Genomic DNA, 17,635 nt, shown 5'->3' with positions numbered 1-17,635 from the left:
GATAGCGTGTAAAGTCGTCGATTTTTATAGTCAAGAAAAGAGGAAAAAGAAGAAAAAACCATCCAAAATGAATACACGCGATTTTTATCAACAGCCTCACGCCAGGTATCTGAACATGTTGGGATTATCCTTGTCCCGTTCCAAATACTCCCGGGCAATGAGGTCCTCCATCCGCTTCTTTATGATCTTGAAATCGGGCTGTTTCAGGAGTATCCAGATGAGCGAAGCAAACAAACGAAATTGACAAAAGTTTACCTTGAACATCCTCCCTAGTTGCTCAACGCACTCGAGAACAAGCTGCTGGTGGGGAAGCACTTTCCGGCTCTTCATTATCCGAACGATGGAGGCATCGATCGCATAGCGCCTGTCCTTGTCCACGTCCTCGATGACTTTCTTTTTCTCGTCCATTGGAGGCAGCGGGATCTGGAGTCACAAACGTCTTAAGATCACAAGACTGCAAGATATTTTAGACAGCTTGCCTTGATTCGGCGCATCTTGTCCGTGAACTTGTAGTTGAACTCAAAGGTGTCGCTCCCACTAACTGTCTTGGTGTTAGGCTCCTTGTTGAGGATCTTATACTTGGCACAAGACAGCGAATGTAAAAGTCGGACGATATCCTCGTCGGTAAGGTTTAGTTGCCCTTTGATATCTGAGTAGCTCAGCCTTTCGGCAGCATTGAACAGCAGTAGTACGGCAGCCTGCGAGCATGTTTTTAGGTTTGTATGCTCCATAAGCAATAGGCTCACCTGGTACGTTGTGACAACGAGCTCTATTTGCTTGGGTTCAAACTTCCCAACAATGTTGCACGTTCCCAGGGAATATATCCAGGTCAGCTTTCTGTGCTTTGTCTTGGTTTGGTAGAATTCCTTGAATGTCTCAACACACTTGACCTGCAAGCTGCCGATTGAGCATCGTTATCACAAACAAAACGAGACAATGCACTGTACCATTTCGGATGGTAAAGCAAGGTCTGAAGACTTGTAGCTCGGCCAAAATCCTGTCGTCAAGACCGTCACCGTCAGGTCAATACCCGGGTTGGACTGAGGATTCTCGGACAGATACTCCTCGAAGAGAGTTTGGTTCTCTCTCGCCAGGGTCAAATCAGTAACCTGAATACATGCGTGAGTCATGCGTGAACCGAAGTGGTAAGACTGATGGATACATACCATACCCTCCATCTTCGATGTAAACTGACCACCGCATTGTTGTTTCAACTTGGTCAGTATGCTGCGTTCGTGATCGTCGTTCGCACTCTTGTCAAAGAGAAGCCTCCGCGCAAGCTTCTTTCTGGATATGAAAGTGTCAGAAACTAGAAATGAAGAACAGCTTTTGTAACCTGTAAAACTCGGCAAAGAGGTCCTTGTCGCTGATATACGCGAGAAGTTTGACGACCTGTACCGTTCTGCTACATCAGTACAAATCAGTGACAGCTTCATGAGCATACCTTCTCGAGCGTGTCTTCAATGGCTTCATCGCTAAGCTTTTCACTCCCGCCTTTCTTCAAGAGGTTATCGCAGAAAGTTGCTAGCAACTCAGCACTTGTGCTTCCCCCAACACCTTTGTTGCAGAAGACCTCAAATGCTTCTTTCAAAGCCTAAAACAAAGGACACGCTGTTTAAACTAGGAAAACGTTCGCAAGTTACCTTGTGGAAAAGGGAATGATTAACAAAGCACTCGCTGACATATTGCAAATATTTGTCATGCAGCTCAATCACTTTCCGAACAAAAGCCTGGGGAGAACATTTAAGATATAGCATCTATGGACAAAATTAAAAGGCGACACAATACCTGCTCCTGAACACCAACAGTATCCTTCTTATCAGCCTTTTTGCTGCTGGCGGCATCTTCAGCTTGCTTGACTAGTGTAGTTCCCTCCTCCGTTACGTGCTGTCATACACACACATATATCAATTGTCAACAAAGATTTTACACGCAATACCATTCGAAAGATTGCAGCAACGGGCTCCAACCCTTTCGGGATGCGACAGAAAAGCCTGTACATTCTCGATAAATCTTCCACCTGGAGAATCAATGTTAGTCTGCTGAGCCACAGAGGAGTGAAATCGTACTTTATCGTCCCTTAACAAAGCATGGCAGCCAGAATGTTCCTTCTCAAGGAGCTGTTGCTCGTACTGTGAAAGTAACTCTTGTTGTACTTTCTGCTCACCACACGAACGGTCCTTGTGAAATCAGTTTTCAAACCGTAAAAATCATTTACCTCGAGTAGCTTCGATTCACTGCTTGAGTGCAAGTAGTGTCCAACTCTTTCCTTCTCCCTTTTCAGGCATTCCTCCGCCTGCAATGCGACAAATGTGTATGACGAAGACAAGAATGCACCTCGATACCTTGAGCATGTAGTCCGGACAAGAGTCCTCCTCAATCCATGACGCTGCTTTTCGAGAGTAGTATGCCGCGGTGTCTTGTAGCATGGGAGCCTCGAAGTCAGCTTCATACGCCTCCATGCTCCCCATGCCGATCTCCACAAAGATTCCCAGAACATTTTTAAGCAATGCCCTGTCAATTTGTTCGCCTTCACGCTCTCTGTCGATCTGTCGGCAACTCGTAAGTCATGTAAAACGACACACAAGTTTCCACTTACCAAGGTGATCACAGCATCTTTCACGTTGTTTTTCATTTCTTGATACACCTGTAAGCGAGCGATAAGCCAAAGCAGCTCAAACGAAAGAGAATACCAACCAAGTCCCTAAAACACATTAGTCCAACTTCACCGAGGGCTGGAAGCGAGCGTCTAGCAATGAAGTAGCGGTCCAAGTAGTTAAAGAAGCGAGAGAGCCATCGGACCATTATCTTGTGGTTGTCCCATCGTTGGACCAGCTCCCTGAGCATGAACTCGTTGTGCTTCTCTCGGAGCGCGGGCATGACCTGTGATTGATAGTGTTAGCAGCTGCAAGAAACAAAGCGTATCATCAGTACCATGGAATTGATGTACTCCTCAAAAGCTTCTCTGTATCGATCATAGAGCTGCTGCGAGTAGTCCTGGGGAGGCTTTTGGGTACACATGTTGTAGATAGTCCTGCAGTGGACAGAAAAGGGAAGTGTCGGTCAGATGGAAAGAGGAGAGAGAGGAATGGCATACGTGTAAAGCATGGCATACTCCTCTGAGTTGAATTGCTGCTCCGCCACTCCCTCGAGCAGATTGATCAACTTGGTGATGCCCTTCTGCATGAACGCCCATCCCTGCTCCAACTCGATTACCTTCCTATCGTTCATCGTCATGGCTGCCGAGCCTAAAACCCTACAATGCCCCGCCGGACGACCTAAGGAGCCAAGCGCCTGCGCCGCAGCTTACAGTCGCGGATCTCCAATTCTTCGCTGCTCCATGCGCCGCCAAGCTCGGCGCAACCACGCAGCAGCTTGAGCCCTCTTCCCTCCTTCCGCCACAAACCCTAAAAATCGGAGCCTTAGCTTGGCCTATAAACGCCGCGTTCTCTTCCCGACCTTTCCTCTTAAATTTTTTTCCCTTGGGGTTTCTTTTTGCCCTTTGCCTGGGCGTGAATTTTTAGGTCTAGGCTAGGGCACGAACGAATGTTGCAGGATGCGGCCAAGCTGGCGCTGGGCTGCGCATTGGTGGCGCGCGAGCTCCTCACCTCCGCCAGATCCTCCTCCTCCTTGCTCGTCTCGCTCACTGATCTCGCCGGATTGACCAGGGGCCGCATCCATCACGCCATCGCGGCGCCTGTGGCATCGCATCATCACCAATCGCCACGCCCGCAAGCTGAGGTACGAGTAGAATCGAAGCAGAAGCCCATCGATGCGGTGGACGGTGAGAGAATTTCAGTGGCGCCACCGCCACCTCCGCCACTGCCGCCACCGCCGCCGCCGCTAACAGCCGGTAACGAGCATCTCTCCCAGTTCAAGCCCGCCCGCAAGGTGAGGAAGCCGCGAGAGAGGCGCGTCCCATCGACGCCCATGGGCAGGATCATGGGGTGAGTCTAGTTTCTATCCAAAAGAACAACTAAACTTTCCTCTGTGACAGCTTTGCTGGAATGGGAGCTGGGCTTGCATGGGGCACTGTCCAGGAATCCGTGAAACGAGCGTGGTCGGGCCAGGGGCAATCCGGTGGCGATGCGCTGCTCTCCCCGTTCCTGAGCGACAAGAATGCCGAGCGTCTTGCTCTTGGCCTGTGCCGGATGCGCGGGGCAGCTCTCAAGCTCGGACAGATGCTTAGCATCCAGGACGAGACGATCATTCCTGCACCGGTAGTTTCTTGGTGGTAATTTGCAAAAGGGCCCTGCAGTGCTTGTGAGTGCTCATTAACTCTCTTTTCCTTCTTTTGCTATAGATTTTGGCTGCTCTCGAGACTGTTCGTCAAGGTGCTGATGTTATGCCCAAGCAGCAGTTGCATGAGGTGCTTGTCGCTGAGCTCGGGCCGGAGTGGAGAGAACGTTTACAAATTTTCGATGATCAGCCTATGGCTGCTGCAAGCATTGGACAGGTGCGACTATTGTCATTCTTTTCTTGTCCCATTGCTTTCTCGCATCAGGTCCACCGAGCAACGTTAAAAGGAGGTCAGCTGGCGGTGATGAAGATACAATATCCTGGCGTTGCCAAGAGCATTGACAGTGACATAGACAATGTCAAATGGCTGCTGGAGCGCACCAATCTTTTACCCCGGGGTTTGTACCTTGACCAGGCTATCAAGGTGAGATTTGGATAAACAGGAACGCTTTACAGGATCGCTTGAGCCTTAGTGTATATAGGTTGCGAAATCTGAGCTGGCGTTGGAATGCGACTACTATGTGGAAGCAGCAAGTCAGAAAAAGTTCAAGGAGTTGCTAGCAGGCGAGCAGGAGTTTTATGTTCCCGTCGTGTATGACGAGTTGAGCAGCAAGCGCGTGTTGACAACTGAGTTCGTGCCAGGTGCAGACAAAGCATGTAGTTTGGAAAGCTCACACTCCTTATTTGCAGGTGTTTCGATCGATAAGGTTGCGACGATGGAGCAGAGCGTTCGGAACCACGTAGCCAGTCAGCTTTTGAACCTGACCTTGAGGGAGCTGTTTGAGTTTCGCTTCATGCAGGCAAGCCTACTTTTTCTTCCCCTCCTGTTTCTAACTTATTTAACTGTTGTCTTCCCAGACGGATCCAAACTGGAGCAACTTCTTATACGATGAGGGTTCGAAACGGATCAACTTGATAGATTTTGGTGCTGCTCGACACTATCCAAAACGCTTCGTAGACGACTACTTACAAATGGTAATCCAGGACTGCATTTCGTTCTCCTATCCTACTAACAGAGTAGCGCATCAGGTTATGGCGTGTGCCAACAGAGACCGGGGCAAAGTCGTGGACATGTCCATCAAGCTTGGCTTCTTAACCGGCGAGGAAGCAGACGTGATGCTGGATGCACACACGGAGGCAGCGTTTGTGGTCGGCCTGCCGTTTTCAGAGGATGGAGGCTACGACTTCCGCAGTTCAAATCTCACGTCCCGCGTCTCCGCGCTGGGGGCAACGATGCTGAGACATCGCTTGAAGCCACCACCCGACGAGGCCTATAGCCTCCACAGGAAGTTGTCTGGAGCGTTTCTGGCATGCATCAAGCTCGGGGCAGTGGTGCACTGCAGGAGAATGCTACTCGACGTCTACCACAAGCATGCTACGGCAGTGGAAGCCGTGGCAGGCTAACGAGATGAGGTGCGTGTGCGTGTATTCCATTCCATTTTACAGGAAGATCTCACTCACTTTGTCTCTCTGGACATCCAGTTCTTGCTCAATAATGTCCCGGAGCACCTCGAGAGGTAGCAGGCCTTCTGTCCGGACGACTGGATCCCTGTCCAGGTTTTTGGTCACAAACAGCAGCGTCGGCAGTCCTCGCAGCTGAGAATAAAAGTCGCATTTTTTTGGCCAGCAAGAGTGTCTTTTTCAGTTTTACCTGGAGCTGATGGGCGAGCTCGTACTCCTCATCCGTGTCCACCTTGAGAAACTGGACTTTTTTGGAGAACTCGACCGCGAGCTGAGAGGAAAAGATGGGCGATGGAAGGATGAAACTCGACAGCTTACTTGTTCCAGCGCTTGAGCCATTGGAATGCACGGGCCACACCAGGTTGCGTAGAAGTCCACCACCGCGGGCAATTCCAACCGGCCTTTGCTGCCAAAGACGAGCTTCTCGAGCTCCCGGGCATTCACCTTCTTCTGCGCCAATGCAATGCAGCTCCAATCCAACCCATGAGAGGAAGAAACTAGCATTGCATTACCACTCGGTAGTCGCCATACTCGACGTACTTGATCCTCCGCTTGGCGGGCGGCCCTGAGGCTGGCGGAGGCTGGCCATAGAGAGCGGTGGTGGTGGCGTCCAGCATTTGTTTAAACCCTAAATCATGGGAGGAGGTGTGGCCATGGCCGCCGTCTTCAATGTGGTCCAGGTGGAGCGAGTGTCCGGCCCCTGGGACGTCTCCTCCTCTTCCTCCTCCTCCTCAGGCTCCTCCTCGCGCACGACTGTGCGCTTGGGACTCCCCAGCAAGGGACGAATGGCCGAAGGGACCCTCAATCTCCTCAAAGTCTCAAGTTTTCTTCTAAGTTTCTTGGCTCTAATGTGGCTTGTGTTCTTCCGTGTGTCTAGGACTGCCACCTCTCCGTGTGTAAGCCCAATCCTCGCCAGTACGTGGCCGACATCACCGAGGTATGTACGATCCTGTGATTTTGCAAATCTCACTCGTGCGTGCGGTCGTTCGTAATCCAGCTCCAAAACCTGGAAGTGTGGTTCCAGAGGGAATCGGATGTGGTGAGGAAGATGCTGGCCGGCGACATTGATCTGGGAATCGTGGGCTACGACGTGGTTGCGGAGCACGGCCAGGTGAGTGTCGCTCGCTCGTTCGCTCGCTCGCAAGTCTTTAGCGCCTTTCTCTTTCTCTGGCCAGGACAACGAGGACTTGGTTGTCGTCCACGACCAGCTTGGGTTCGGCGAGTGCCATCTCGGCCTCGGCGTAAGTTCCTGGTTGTTTTTTCCATCCATCAAGTGGCTGATCATCTTGCTGTGCTGTGTAGATTCCCAAGTATGGCATCTTTGAGAACGTTTCCTCCGTCTCAGACTTGGCTGCCATGCCGCAGTGGACGTCAAGCCGTCCGTTGCGAATAGTGACTGGCTTCACTTACGTAAGACGATGAGTTTCTCGCTGAATAGCAAAGAAGAAATTCTCTTTTTGCAGCTCGCTAGTCGCTTATTGAAAGCCAAGGGACTGGAGCACATCCAGCTCTCCACTGCGGATGGCGCATTAGAAGCGGCTCCGGCTGTAAGAAGATTTCGGAGCACGTCCACCAGTTGAAGCTTTGCGCGCTTCCTTCTAACACAAAACCGTCGTTTGTCTCGTCAGATGGGAACGGCTGATGCGATCCTGGACCTTGTCAGCAGCGGGACGACGCTGCGAGAGAACAACCTCAAGGAAATCGAGGGTGGAACGCTCATCAAAAGCCAGGTTCCATGTTTGCTTTCAAACCAGTCTCGTCTCCACGCTCGAGTTTTGTCCAGGGCGTGCTGGTTGCGAGCAAGCGAGCGTTGCTCAAGCGCAAGGGTGCCCTGGACGTGACGCGGGAGATGCTGGAGCGCTTGGAAGCTCACCTGCGAGCCAAGAGTCAGTTCCTGGTAACTCTTTCGCTTTGAATCGCATTTCTTGTCTTGAGTTTCCTTATGACGAACAACGTAGCTGACTGGAAACATGCGTGGGGAGTCGCAAGAGCATGTTGCCGAGCTTGTCCTTCGGCACACACGCCTCTCGGGCCTCCAGGTAAAAGAGTAAAAGCACTTTTTTTCGCATGATTTCCTTTCACTTTTCTTTCAGGGGCCTACGATCAGTCCGGTGTATAGCCTTCCAGATGCTGGTGATGGTGTCAAGGTACAGTACTACGCGGTGGCAATCTGTGTGCACAAGAGGCAACTCTACGATGCGGTGAACGAGCTGAGAAAGGTAAAAGCTCAAAGCATGCAAAACCAGTGTCTCTGAGCTTTCTTGGTGCTGCAGATCTGCGGCAGCGGCGTCCTTGTTTCGCCCCTCACGTACATCTTCGACGAGGAGCCTCCCAGATGGCGGCAGCTGCTCGCCACCCTGCAAGAGTGACTCGAGAACAAGACATTTGTTTGTGCGCAATAAACGGGGCATAGAGCCTTGGCGGGAAATAGACCCAAGGAATATGCGGCGCGGCCTTCTCATGGCATATTCCGTGTTCTTGTACGCTGGGATTCGCAGGGGCAGGCGTGCGTGGCTGCCATGGACGACCGAGACGAGGAGCGAGGTATCACTTACGACGGGGACGAGTTCTTTGATCTGGGCGGCTCCGGCAGCGATGACGACGGGCGAATTGTGATGCCCACAACCGGGCAGGCCACCTTGACGCTGGGACGCGACAGTGTGCTGCACATATCCATCCCCAAAAGGAGGCGGCGGCCGCTGGAGATTGTCTTGGAAAGAGGATCGGGGTCACGCGATCAAACAATACCCGAGGCCGCGGAGATTGGTGTGGATCGACGAGATCACACGGTACCCGAGCACGAGCCGCCGTCTTCTTCTTCTGATTCTTCCGACAGTGACCCGTGGGGAGTTGACGATGACAAGGTCTGGAGTTTGCTTCCGCGGCCAGCACCCGCTATACGTTCCGAAGCAAAGATCGATCTTGCGCAGCAGTCCAAAGTTCGCCCCGTGGAAAATGCCGAAGAAGCAGAAGGAGAAGACGAAGAAGAAGAGGTTTATGATGCTTTGGAAGCGGAGGAGGTGGCGGCCGAGCCGAGCTCAAAGGTGGTGGGCTTTGCAGCACAAAGCGAGGACGATGACGAAAACGTTCAGGAGGTGGCGACTTCTCCAGCAGCCGATGGTGATACTGTAAAGAACGAAAGTTCAAAGCTGGTGAGGTTTGCAGCAGCAGCAGCAACTGAAACACTTGTATCGGATGATGACGAGGACGAGTTTCAAGAGGCGAGCACAAGAGCCTTGAGGTTTGCAGCGATAGAGAAACCCCTTGCAACATCGGCCAAGAGGGCAGTGAGATTCCACGCACCCGAATTCGACGAATCAGAAGAAGACGACGACGAAGAGAAAGTCCAAGTGAAGCTGGTGAGGTTCGCCGACGCCGCAGCCACACCCAAGAAGAAGAAGTCGGTCCGTTTCGCCCGCGGCACCAGTGGCGGCAGCAGTCCCAGCAAGGCCAAGGTCCGGTTCGACGACGACGATGGCCCCGGCGAGAAGAAGAAGGCGTCGCTCGAGTCACCAAAGGTGGTGAGGTTCCTGCTGCCCACAATCGACGCGGTGTCCGGCAAGCCGCGCATGCGCATCTTCCTGCCCGGCGTCCAGCGGGTGCGGCGCAACACCATCAAGCACAGCAGCGTCCGAGTGTACCCAGACCCGCCGCTGTGGCTGGTGCTCCGGCTCATGGAAACGGAGCGCTTCCGCCACTTCTCGGGCCGCGGCCGCGGAAAGGCGTGCCACGTTCTGGGCGTGGCCGGGACCATTCTCTCCGCGCTGGCGCTGCTCGTCTGCATGGTGCTGCTGGCGCTCTACTTTCACCTCCGCCCGCGCATCCCCCACCTCCGCATCGACGAATTCGACGTGTCCGTCATGTACGAGCTGCTGGACGAGGACACGCTGTTGATGCAGCAGGTGGAGGACCGCGGGAACTACTACTTCTACAAGGGCATCGTCTACGGCATGTTCATGGTGAGCTACCGCAACCTCAACAGCGCCGTCGACTTCTACAACTATTACGTGGAGAGCTCCGTCTTCTACCAGGGCCATTTCATGGGCAAGTCGCTCGTCCACAACTTCATGGTGCCGCGCAAGTCGACCATGCCGCTCCAGTTTGTCATCTACAACGAGCTGCTGGTGCCGCTGCAGGTGGGCTACACCATGCTCAAGCAGATTGCGACGCTGCGGGTGGACTACGTGTGCGAGTTTATCATCAAGGCGCGGATGTCGACGCTGGGCAGCATCATCACGTCGCGCTTCTTCTGGCACCGGGTCCGCTGCTCCATCGAGATGACCGACGAGAAGATCGACCGGCTGTGCAGGGACTACAACTACTGATGATGGAACCCATTGCCGTCGCGGTTGCGCTGGCGGTTGAACTTGTAGCTAGCCTACGTGGCATTTCCCATTCTTATAACCCGAGCTTCAGCTTCTCCGAGAACGTATGGAGAAGACCACCACCACTCGGAGTGCCGCCGTCCTCATTGTCGATGGCCAGGACGAGAAAGCGGACAGCGCCTCCAAACTGGAGGAGCGTCGCGGTGCCATCAAAACAACAGCACCCCCGCCCCCAGCCCTGAAGAAGAAAGCAGCCTCGAGCTCGAAAGCGGTGGCAGTCCCCGCCACCCCTGCTAGTACTACCGGAGACAAGTCGGTAAGATTCGTTCTCGCCGGCAAGGACGGCTCCACTCGAGTGATCCGGTTCCCGGGGGGCGTTCTCCGCAGCGTCAAGATCGGCAAGATCCCCGTGTATCCCCTGCCGGTGGTCCTGGGCCTCATGGAAACGCAGCGCTTCGCACACCTGACCAGCGCCACCCGCCGCCGCGCCTGGAGCGCGCTCTCCTCGGCCCTGCTCGCCGTCTCAGCCCTGCTGCTCGGTGTCGCGGTCGCCATGCTCCTCGTCTACCTCCACCTCCGCCCCCGGATCCCCCACCTCATGATCAAGGACTACAACATGGGCCTGGACGTGATCGCCATTGACTTGCATCGCAGCGGCCTCTACTTCTCGTACGAGCTTGACTTTGATGCCGAGTTCTTCATTGACTACCACAACGTCAACGCCCGCGTGGACATCCACAACGAGTACGTGGAGTCAACCGTCTTCTACCGCGGCACCCCCGTCGGCAAGGCGATCGTGCGCCAGTTTGTGGTGCCCCGGGCCACCCGGCTGGACATCCTGGTCCACGTGGAGCTCACCACCACGCCCCTGGAGCTCAACGTCGGCTACACGCTCATCCGGGACATCGAGAACTTTGAGATGGTCTGCGAGCTCGTTGTCAAGGCCAGGATGACAACCGTCGGGAGGCTCAAGTCACCTCTCGTCTGGCTCCGTGTTCGCTGCTTCATCCTACTGCTCCACTATCAAATTATGAGCCAAAACTGCCGAAACTTCAACTTCTGACACCGAATGCTACGCGTACTTACCGTGGATAGGTAGAGAAAAAAATGTACCAGAGGCTCAGAAAATGTCGTCCCATTTTGTGTTCGAAGGGTCCACCGGCAAGTCGTCCATGGGATCGCTTGGTTCGTCGGGTATGCACAGGCTGGTGTAATTATCTAGTTTTGCTGGAATCATCTGCAGAAGGGAAATGTAGAGTGACTTGCATGAGTTCAGTAAAACTTACAGGAGGCTCTTCTTTTTGCCGGATCAGCAGCTGAAAATTGACTGACTTGGCGAAGAAGGGGTGCTCCTTGATGTCCGCAGCTCCTCGCTTTCGACAGCCGAGCCGCGTCTCAGGATTCGGGTCCAGCAGTTTCCGTACAATATCGGCACAATCTGAGCTAACATATGGTGGAAACTTGACACGTCCGTCTATGATCCTGTGAAACACTAACTGGACGAAACACCGTGCAAAGTCAGGAAGTAAACCAGAAAATACTTGATTACCTGCGGAGGATCTTCCCCGCGATTAAAAGCGCTTGTATTCGTTATCAACTCAAAGATGAGGCAGCCTAGAGCCCAATAATCGACAGCCTTTCCATGTCCCTGTCTTCGAATTATCTCCGGTGCCATATAATCTGGAGTCCCACACATGGAGTAGGTTCGTCGATTGTAGATACGCTTGGCAAAACCCATGTCAATAAGCTTTGGATAGCCGTTGTCTCCTATCAGAGTGTTTTCGGGCTTCAAATCACGGTAAACAATTCCTTTTCCGTGCATGTATTCCAGCCTGTGCTTGACAAGTCAACACGATTGTAAACAAAGACATACTCTACTTACACCAAAAGAACAGCACCGGCATAAAACGATGCCTCAGCCTCCCTCAAAGGCCCAACTTTCTCCATATGAAAGAATAACTCGCCTCCCGTGGTCAGCTCTTGAAGCAAGTAAATCTGCATGGTATTCAGAAATTTTAGCTCCCAGACATAAGTTCAACTGTGACTTACATTCTTGTCATCCTTGTAGGTTCGAATAAGCTTGGTGATAAACGGATGGTCCATTTCAGTCATAAATAGTTTCTCATTTCTGAGATGTTCTTCCTCCTGGAGTCTTATGACCTGGATCCAAACATGCTTGAATGATAAAATATCGAACTGGCTAACAGCTCAGATATTGACGTATTAGAACCTTTGCCTTGCTGACACACTTCAAAGCATAATACTCGCGTGTCCGTCGGCAAAACACCAGCTTCACTTTGCCGAAGAGCCCTGCATACACAAAACGAGCTTGCGTCAGGAAATAATAAAGCTCAAGTACAAGCTGTGACCTGTTCCGATAATTCCAAGTTCTTCCAAATCCTCATATCCGATTGTTTTAACAATTCCCTTCAATTCATTTTCCTTTTTACGATTTTCAATGAGCTCCCGGAGCGGTCCAAAGTTTGCCTCCAGCACTCCCTTGTCCAGGTAGAAAAGCTCTGCTCCTCCTGTAGATATCGTGCCTTTTAAGAAAATGCTCGCTACACAAGGATAGCAAACCTGGTCTGTTGGCATCCATTGTTCCCGCAACCATGGTGGAAGGCCTTGGCTCGTCATCCAAAAGAGCATTCTCTCCAAAATATGATCCCTTAGATAGAAGAATCTGGTCCCCCTTCTGTTTGCTCCCATCGGGTGTGGGAGTATGTACTGTTTCGATCACTGTTCCCTTGCTCACGATGTATAAACGATCACCGGGGTCTCCAGCTCGATACAACATTTCACCAGAATGTAGCTTTCTCACGCCCATGGAATGAGATAATAAGTCTATTTCTGAGCCAAAAAGGTAGTCTAAGCAATGTATTTTCCTGTGACAAAGCACTCGTGTAAGATAGAGTAAATAAAAGTAAGAAAGACTTGGCATTACCCGAGTACTTTGGTATTTGTCAACCGGGTGAGTAGCTCTTGAATAGGACCAAGGATTGAAGTCAGCTTCGCAATAGTCACGGATAAACATATTCCCCTGGAAGATTCTACCACAGATGTTGTTTTGCAAGGTGGCCAGTAGCTTTCATCTTTTGCGCTTGCACGAGTTAAAAGGCATTCATCTCCAAAAACACCATAGGTCGTGAGAGTCCAAGGAGAGCTACAACTGCACAATCAAAGTAACGAGTTAAAATGAAAAACTGGAACAGCCAACGCACCCAATACTCTGACGAGGACTTCCACCTTTTCTAACTTTAGTCGATCCACCAAGGCCCTGTGAAAGACTGAGCAAGTCCTGGGTAGTCAGTGCACCCGCGACAAAGTTGCTATTTCGTGGAGATTGAGGTGTACTGCCGGACTTAAGTAGTGAACCAAGCCTGCTACCCCAAAAGCCAATACCAGAGTCCCTTGGTTCCCTCACGTTTTGTCTAGAGGTGTAGGAAATATGGCTGCCACGCGGTGTCATCACCATTTCGTCGTCAGCAGACTTGGAAAGACATATAGTCCCGCTCTGAACCACGTAAATTCTAGCTTCAGGCCCCAAAACGTCACCACATTTTGTAATCTCTTCGCCTTAAGAAAGCAAAACGTATCAATAAGTGAGCTTTCAGTAGAATTAAAATAGCCTTTCAGTACCTGCGACGTGAGCGGTATCGTCAAAGTGACGGCCTAGACTGTAAAGTTGTTCGGAACTTAGCTCCAGAAATGAAGGCAATCTCTGTAAACCAAGCGCAACAAGCTGCACTTGGAGGTCCTTCCTAATATCATTAAGAAGTGCCTCAGTGAATAAACTCCGTTCAATAACAATGACAGATGTCTGGAAATCGAACACACTTACGTCAGTCTGTATCCCATACGAGAATGTCAGACAGCTTACATGCTCAGAGGAAGCAACGAAATTCCACGAGATGACCGTCTCGTCGTTGAGAATAAGTGCCTCACCAAGTATTTCCAACCGCTTCATAACAGCAACAGTTTCACCACGAGAATTACGAGATGAACCTCCAGCTGCACCCCAACTTATTCTAACCTGTCCTTCTTGAATAATATAAATCTGAGAGATGAAAACCTGGTTACAAATGAATGAAAAAACACATAGTTACCCTATCCATAGACGATCCAGCTCGTAAAATAAACTGGCCGCGACGATATGTCTCAACTTCAGCCTGACTGCTAAGCATGACAATGTCTCTCGTCGCGACCTTCTTCAAAACAGGAGCCTCTCGCAGCACCTTTTGAAACAAGATTTTAGTACCAATAACGAACACGAAAAAGTTTCAGTAGTATACCAGCGATTTAAACAGTCATTGCAGAATGGCACCTGTGCAACTGGTGATCCAGCCAAGTGACGGCTCATGATGGACTTGAACGTTGTACGGTCTACAGCCCACACAAGGGCATTTGTTGTGGCTTTGACGGTCGCATTCCGGAGGCTGTCATACATGAGAGCAAGCTCTCCAAAGAAATCTCCCGGGCTTTTCCTTGTCACAAGCACGGGTGCTTCTCTCCCCTGAAGCTATGCAACATGAACACGAGGACATGAAGCATGGAGCAAATCTGTACCTTCCGGACAAGAACGTCAAATTCCCCGACGTCCTGTAAAGACCGATTGATAACATACAATGTTAAAGGCCTCAAATTTTAGAAAAGATTTGTGCATGAGGTAACGGACCTTTCAAGACTTACAATGACATAAAAATTGTCTGCAGGATCCCCTTGCTTGATAATGTTTTGTCCGGATAATACTCTGATGTCCTCGAAAGCATCCACAATTTCCTCCCTCAAGCTAGGTTCCAGATCACCGAAAAGAAAACTTGCGCTGCATGATCAGCTCATGGCCAGTATTTTGTGTTGTTTGGCATATATATGCACCTTAAAATCTTGCGAAGATGCTCCCTAGTGCCTTCTGACTTCGGAATGATTCTTCTGGTATAGGCTTGCACTTTCTGAAGTCCTTTATCTCTGCACGGTGACTGAGTGAGAATAAACTAAGTCATATGGTTCATTACCAGATGTACAGTGCTAGTTACCGTATTCGTTCACGCCGTTGTTTCTGAAGAACACCTTTAACAGCCAATTTCCATGACTCTGACCAATTCCGATCCTGGCTCCTGAAACGAGATACGAGATACAATAACATCACCCAATTTAACCAGACCTCTTCGGAAGGAAATCAGCAGAAATGCTTTCTGGCGACGTGTCTCCATCTGCTGCATCCCCCTGCAACTCTGACGCTTTATGAAAACCACTGAGGTCGCCTGCCGAGTCTTCCTGTTCAGGATCCTGTTGCTTAGTTTGCAGGTGTGTAAGAAGGCCCGCAAATAGTTCCACAACTTGTTGCATGTCCCATGAATCGACAGCAAGATTCAGAGATTTTAATGCCAAGCTCATATTTTCTCGAAAGGCCGATGCATCAAATGCCTGGATCTGGAAAAAAGTCTCTGGTGTGCATTAGCAAAAAATGTGCCACAATGCATGCACGCTTACCTTTGGTTGAAGAGTTTCCCACTTGGCGCACATACTTAGTGCTTGCTTGAAGACGGAGAAGTGCTGCGAGTTTATTCTCGCAAACAAGCGCTCGGCATCTCTTGAAGCATTCACAAAGTCCTCGTCAGAGGCAGTTCTTGTGAGTCCCTGTGGCAAAAAGATTTCTATCCAATGCGATGCGAGGAAGTTTTGATGGATTACCCGCAGCGTATGCCGAAAGGTTTCAAGATTTGCATCCTCCAGAGCTGCAAGCGCAGCCTCCGTGTAGGAAACAAGCCCTAGAACGGAGGAAAGCATCGACAGTGAGAAGAATGGGAAGAAATCACGATGCGCATCACCTATAGAGCCAGAATCAGAAGAAGAGACTTCATTCCCTTCCCTCTCGTCCTCGGCCGAGCTCATCGTTTCACACTCGAAATGCCCGCACAGATCTTACATTAGGGCTTTTATTGGAACACCCACGGAGATATTCCGGTTCAAATTGCACCGTCGGATCGGACCCAATCTCCACCGTCCAAAATGGTCGAGTAGAAAGAAACGGTTATACCGGGACGGAAAATGCCGCGTATAATTCCAAGATTATGCGCTCCTGGTACCCTAGCTGTTCTTTCTTGCCGCGGTTTGTTTGGACCTCCCCGGGAGCTCTCTTCTCTGCGCTGCAATGGTGAATCAAGCTCGCCGCATTCTATCGATCGCTCGCTAACCCCCTCGTTTGATCCATTCTCCCTCTCTGTCAGAGTTATCGCAAGGGAATCGCTGCTGCTAAGCGGGACAAGAACAAGGGTCGAACGCACGGCTTGACTGAAGAACAGAAGCAGGAGATCAGGGAGGCTTTCGATTTGTTCGACACAGATGGATCTGGTGGGTCTTCGCTACTAGTCTTTTTTCTTTGCTTGTGATCGAACGAATAATTTCCTCTAACCTGGAGATGATTTTATTTTTCTTGCTATTCTTTCCAGGAACAATCGACGCCAAAGAACTTAAGGTGGCAATGAGGTAAGCACGGCATGATTCATTACTCTCACTCGTTTATACGTGATCTAAAAACTCTTCTGCGATTCTAAAGAGCACTCGGTTTTGAGCCGAAGAAAGAAGTAAGTTTTTCCAGTTCTTTTGTTTTTGCGAGGCTGACGAAAATTCTATCCTTCACCTTTGTCTGGCAGGAGATCAAGAAGATGATAGCCGATGTTGATAAAGACGGTAGCGGGACAATCGATTTCGAGGAGTTTCTTCAGATGATGACTGCTAAGATGGGAGAGCGCGATTCCAAGGAAGAGATCATGAAAGCATTTCGCTTGTTTGACGACGACGAGACCGTAAGCTACACACAGATTGTGTATGTTGCCCTCACTGCTTTTTTCATTTGTTTTTCCAGGGAAAGATCTCCTTCAAGAATCTCAAGCGAGTTGCAAAGGAGCTAGGAGAAAACATGACGGACGAGGAACTTCAGGAGATGATCGACGAAGCCGATCGCGATGGTAAGTAGTTACAAATGGCTCATAATTGGTTTTGATGTTTTATTCCTTTAGGTGATGGTGAGATAAGCGAGGAAGAATTCTACAGGATCCTGAAGAAGACAAGCCTGTTCTAGAAGAACATGTAGTCGCTCTTGTGCAAAACAAGCATTCGATTATAGCCACCTAGAAATCTAGTATAAGCACTGACTTGACAAATTCAATCGAGCAAGGAACCTATCAGAATCTCCTATACCGTTGAAAGCTTTCAGTGTGATATTGCAGAAAAGCATTCCTGCTCGCGGTCCTACAACGCCTGCAACGAACTGTTTGAGATACTTTACCAACACTAGAGTTTGTTTCCGTTCTAGTTATGGATAGCTATAGATAAAATCACAATTTATTTCTTCGCAATCGTGAGCGAGGCATTGTAAACGAGGTCCTGGGCACTGTGGGTGGGAGCAAGCGGACAACCGTTGCTAGAGCTTATAATCGCATTCGACCAGAAGCTCCAACAGTTTCAAATTCTGGTATGCAGCACATGATACCAGTGAAACATGATCCCGGTTAAAATATTTCTCGTGCAGGATCGATGGTCAGCCTATATACTCACTCTCATGGTCAGTGTGATGTTTTCTGAGCTTAAATTTTTAAGGTCAGGGCCGT

The 17,635-nt window shown here is 50.5% G+C and overlaps 7 protein-coding genes, 1 long non-coding RNA gene and 1 pseudogene across 9 annotated transcripts; 3 read left to right on the top strand and 6 right to left on the bottom strand.

The window, feature by feature from the left end:
• Window positions 1-2: 2 nt before the first annotated feature.
• Window positions 3-3,474, bottom strand: LOC9641899 (cullin-1). Of its 2 annotated transcripts, XM_024678212.1 has the most exons (18): window positions 3,098-3,472; window positions 2,935-3,034; window positions 2,698-2,883; window positions 2,600-2,647; window positions 2,346-2,549; window positions 2,219-2,296; window positions 2,070-2,159; window positions 1,940-2,020; window positions 1,789-1,887; window positions 1,644-1,730; window positions 1,445-1,594; window positions 1,337-1,392; window positions 1,167-1,287; window positions 948-1,109; window positions 747-890; window positions 480-698; window positions 256-423; window positions 3-198 (listed from the first exon to the last, which is right to left on the bottom strand). In XM_024678212.1, the coding sequence occupies exons 1-18, from the start codon at window positions 3,235-3,237 to the stop codon at window positions 97-99; spliced, it is 2,235 nt and encodes a 744-aa protein (XP_024533980.1). In that variant the 5' UTR covers window positions 3,238-3,472; the 3' UTR covers window positions 3-96. The 2 variants fall into 2 exon arrangements, with proteins under 2 accessions (XP_024533980.1, XP_024533981.1); XM_024678213.1 differs by lacking the exons at window positions 3-198; window positions 256-423; window positions 480-698 and having other exon boundaries at window positions 765-897; window positions 3,098-3,474.
• Window positions 3,475-3,490: 16 nt separating this feature from the next.
• LOC9638273 (protein ABC transporter 1, mitochondrial) lies at window positions 3,491-5,865 on the top strand. Its single transcript, XM_024678215.1, has 9 exons — window positions 3,491-3,947; window positions 3,998-4,220; window positions 4,304-4,456; window positions 4,505-4,663; window positions 4,722-4,881; window positions 4,930-5,039; window positions 5,098-5,214; window positions 5,269-5,652; window positions 5,722-5,865. The coding sequence occupies exons 1-8, from the start codon at window positions 3,547-3,549 to the stop codon at window positions 5,641-5,643; spliced, it is 1,698 nt and encodes a 565-aa protein (XP_024533983.1). The 5' UTR covers window positions 3,491-3,546; the 3' UTR covers window positions 5,644-5,652; window positions 5,722-5,865.
• On the bottom strand, window positions 5,649-6,342 carry LOC9641898 (thioredoxin-like protein CITRX, chloroplastic). Its single transcript, XM_002973226.2, has 4 exons — window positions 6,213-6,342; window positions 6,019-6,150; window positions 5,891-5,971; window positions 5,649-5,835 (listed from the first exon to the last, which is right to left on the bottom strand). The coding sequence occupies exons 1-4, from the start codon at window positions 6,315-6,317 to the stop codon at window positions 5,680-5,682; spliced, it is 474 nt and encodes a 157-aa protein (XP_002973272.2). The 5' UTR covers window positions 6,318-6,342; the 3' UTR covers window positions 5,649-5,679.
• Window positions 6,337-8,177, top strand: LOC9638272 (ATP phosphoribosyltransferase 2, chloroplastic). Its single transcript, XM_002973431.2, has 11 exons — window positions 6,337-6,515; window positions 6,578-6,637; window positions 6,698-6,811; window positions 6,876-6,941; window positions 7,003-7,110; window positions 7,164-7,247; window positions 7,329-7,430; window positions 7,484-7,597; window positions 7,659-7,739; window positions 7,794-7,919; window positions 7,974-8,177. The coding sequence occupies exons 1-11, from the start codon at window positions 6,354-6,356 to the stop codon at window positions 8,067-8,069; spliced, it is 1,113 nt and encodes a 370-aa protein (XP_002973477.1). The 5' UTR covers window positions 6,337-6,353; the 3' UTR covers window positions 8,070-8,177.
• A 3,062-nt stretch (window positions 8,178-11,239) lies between these two features.
• On the bottom strand, window positions 11,240-11,847 carry LOC112347391 (annotated as a pseudogene).
• Window positions 11,848-11,903: 56 nt separating this feature from the next.
• On the bottom strand, window positions 11,904-14,373 carry LOC9638271. Its single transcript, XM_024678133.1, has 11 exons — window positions 14,318-14,373; window positions 14,132-14,260; window positions 13,906-14,082; window positions 13,665-13,845; window positions 13,247-13,601; window positions 12,970-13,194; window positions 12,606-12,910; window positions 12,395-12,553; window positions 12,256-12,335; window positions 12,075-12,185; window positions 11,904-12,020 (listed from the first exon to the last, which is right to left on the bottom strand). The coding sequence occupies exons 2-11, from the start codon at window positions 14,207-14,209 to the stop codon at window positions 11,904-11,906; spliced, it is 1,788 nt and encodes a 595-aa protein (XP_024533901.1). The 5' UTR covers window positions 14,210-14,260; window positions 14,318-14,373.
• Window positions 14,374-14,440: 67 nt separating this feature from the next.
• LOC112347423 (cAMP-dependent protein kinase type II-beta regulatory subunit-like) lies at window positions 14,441-15,653 on the bottom strand. The gene is made up of 7 exons (XM_024678217.1): window positions 15,516-15,653; window positions 15,187-15,455; window positions 15,059-15,139; window positions 14,901-14,990; window positions 14,701-14,847; window positions 14,592-14,624; window positions 14,441-14,538 (listed from the first exon to the last, which is right to left on the bottom strand). The coding sequence occupies exons 1-7, from the start codon at window positions 15,546-15,548 to the stop codon at window positions 14,514-14,516; spliced, it is 678 nt and encodes a 225-aa protein (XP_024533985.1). The 5' UTR covers window positions 15,549-15,653; the 3' UTR covers window positions 14,441-14,513.
• On the bottom strand, window positions 15,652-15,926 carry LOC112347424. Its single transcript, XR_002992758.1, has 3 exons — window positions 15,854-15,926; window positions 15,717-15,793; window positions 15,652-15,662 (listed from the first exon to the last, which is right to left on the bottom strand). It is a non-coding gene; the product is annotated as an uncharacterized LOC112347424 (long non-coding RNA).
• Window positions 15,927-16,088: 162 nt separating this feature from the next.
• Window positions 16,089-17,222, top strand: LOC9641896 (caltractin). Its single transcript, XM_002973430.2, has 7 exons — window positions 16,089-16,179; window positions 16,253-16,376; window positions 16,475-16,511; window positions 16,582-16,609; window positions 16,679-16,831; window positions 16,891-16,993; window positions 17,045-17,222. Exons 1-7 carry the CDS (start codon window positions 16,177-16,179, stop codon window positions 17,104-17,106), a joined length of 510 nt encoding a protein of 169 aa, XP_002973476.1. The 5' UTR covers window positions 16,089-16,176; the 3' UTR covers window positions 17,107-17,222.
• Window positions 17,223-17,635: the final 413 nt, after the last annotated feature.

Source organism: Selaginella moellendorffii, unplaced genomic scaffold (genome assembly GCF_000143415.4).
Source record: "Selaginella moellendorffii unplaced genomic scaffold, v1.0 SELMOscaffold_21, whole genome shotgun sequence".
Taxonomy (NCBI): Eukaryota; Viridiplantae; Streptophyta; class Lycopodiopsida; order Selaginellales; family Selaginellaceae; genus Selaginella; species Selaginella moellendorffii.
Note: the sequence above shows the minus strand (reverse complement) of the source record. Positions and strands in the feature narration are given on the sequence as shown.

What these genes read in the sequence shown, in the direction of transcription:
- LOC9641899 (XM_024678212.1), bottom strand. Translation starts at nt 3,237, where the DNA reads ATGACGATGAACGATAGGAAGGTAATCGAGTTGGAGCAGGGATGGGCG. An exon ending in AGGAGTACATCAATTCCATG is followed by an intron (nt 2,884 to 2,934) that starts GTACTGATGATA and finishes TATCAATCACAG; the next exon opens with GTCATGCCCGCGCTCCGAGA. An exon ending in CTGTTGGTGTTCAGGAGCAG is followed by an intron (nt 1,731 to 1,788) that starts GTATTGTGTCGC and finishes TGTTCTCCCCAG; the next exon opens with GCTTTTGTTCGGAAAGTGAT.
- LOC9638273 (XM_024678215.1), top strand. Translation starts at nt 3,547, where the DNA reads ATGTTGCAGGATGCGGCCAAGCTGGCGCTGGGCTGCGCATTGGTGGCG. An exon ending in CTGCTGCAAGCATTGGACAG is followed by an intron (nt 4,457 to 4,504) that starts GTGCGACTATTG and finishes TTCTCGCATCAG; the next exon opens with GTCCACCGAGCAACGTTAAA. An exon ending in TTGAGTTTCGCTTCATGCAG is followed by an intron (nt 5,040 to 5,097) that starts GCAAGCCTACTT and finishes TTGTCTTCCCAG; the next exon opens with ACGGATCCAAACTGGAGCAA.
- LOC9641898 (XM_002973226.2), bottom strand. Translation starts at nt 6,317, where the DNA reads ATGCTGGACGCCACCACCACCGCTCTCTATGGCCAGCCTCCGCCAGCC. An exon ending in TGGCTCAAGCGCTGGAACAA is followed by an intron (nt 5,972 to 6,018) that starts GTAAGCTGTCGA and finishes TTTTCCTCTCAG; the next exon opens with CTCGCGGTCGAGTTCTCCAA. An exon ending in AGCTCGCCCATCAGCTCCAG is followed by an intron (nt 5,836 to 5,890) that starts GTAAAACTGAAA and finishes TTTTATTCTCAG; the next exon opens with CTGCGAGGACTGCCGACGCT.
- LOC9638272 (XM_002973431.2), top strand. Translation starts at nt 6,354, where the DNA reads ATGGCCGCCGTCTTCAATGTGGTCCAGGTGGAGCGAGTGTCCGGCCCC. An exon ending in ACGTGGCCGACATCACCGAG is followed by an intron (nt 6,638 to 6,697) that starts GTATGTACGATC and finishes TTCGTAATCCAG; the next exon opens with CTCCAAAACCTGGAAGTGTG. An exon ending in TGGTTGCGGAGCACGGCCAG is followed by an intron (nt 6,812 to 6,875) that starts GTGAGTGTCGCT and finishes TTCTCTGGCCAG; the next exon opens with GACAACGAGGACTTGGTTGT.
- LOC9638271 (XM_024678133.1), bottom strand. Translation starts at nt 14,209, where the DNA reads ATGCTTAGCAGTCAGGCTGAAGTTGAGACATATCGTCGCGGCCAGTTT. An exon ending in CGATACCGCTCACGTCGCAG is followed by an intron (nt 13,602 to 13,664) that starts GTACTGAAAGGC and finishes TGCTTTCTTAAG; the next exon opens with GCGAAGAGATTACAAAATGT. An exon ending in ACTTGGAATTATCGGAACAG is followed by an intron (nt 12,336 to 12,394) that starts GTCACAGCTTGT and finishes TTGTGTATGCAG; the next exon opens with GGCTCTTCGGCAAAGTGAAG.
- LOC112347423 (XM_024678217.1), bottom strand. Translation starts at nt 15,548, where the DNA reads ATGTGCGCCAAGTGGGAAACTCTTCAACCAAAG. An exon ending in GTCATTGTAAGTCTTGAAAG is followed by an intron (nt 14,625 to 14,700) that starts GTCCGTTACCTC and finishes CGGTCTTTACAG; the next exon opens with GACGTCGGGGAATTTGACGT. An exon ending in TTGACGTTCTTGTCCGGAAG is followed by an intron (nt 14,539 to 14,591) that starts GTACAGATTTGC and finishes GCATAGCTTCAG; the next exon opens with GGGAGAGAAGCACCCGTGCT.
- LOC9641896 (XM_002973430.2), top strand. An exon ending in TGTTTGACGACGACGAGACC is followed by an intron (nt 16,832 to 16,890) that starts GTAAGCTACACA and finishes TTGTTTTTCCAG; the next exon opens with GGAAAGATCTCCTTCAAGAA. An exon ending in CGACGAAGCCGATCGCGATG is followed by an intron (nt 16,994 to 17,044) that starts GTAAGTAGTTAC and finishes TTATTCCTTTAG; the next exon opens with GTGATGGTGAGATAAGCGAG.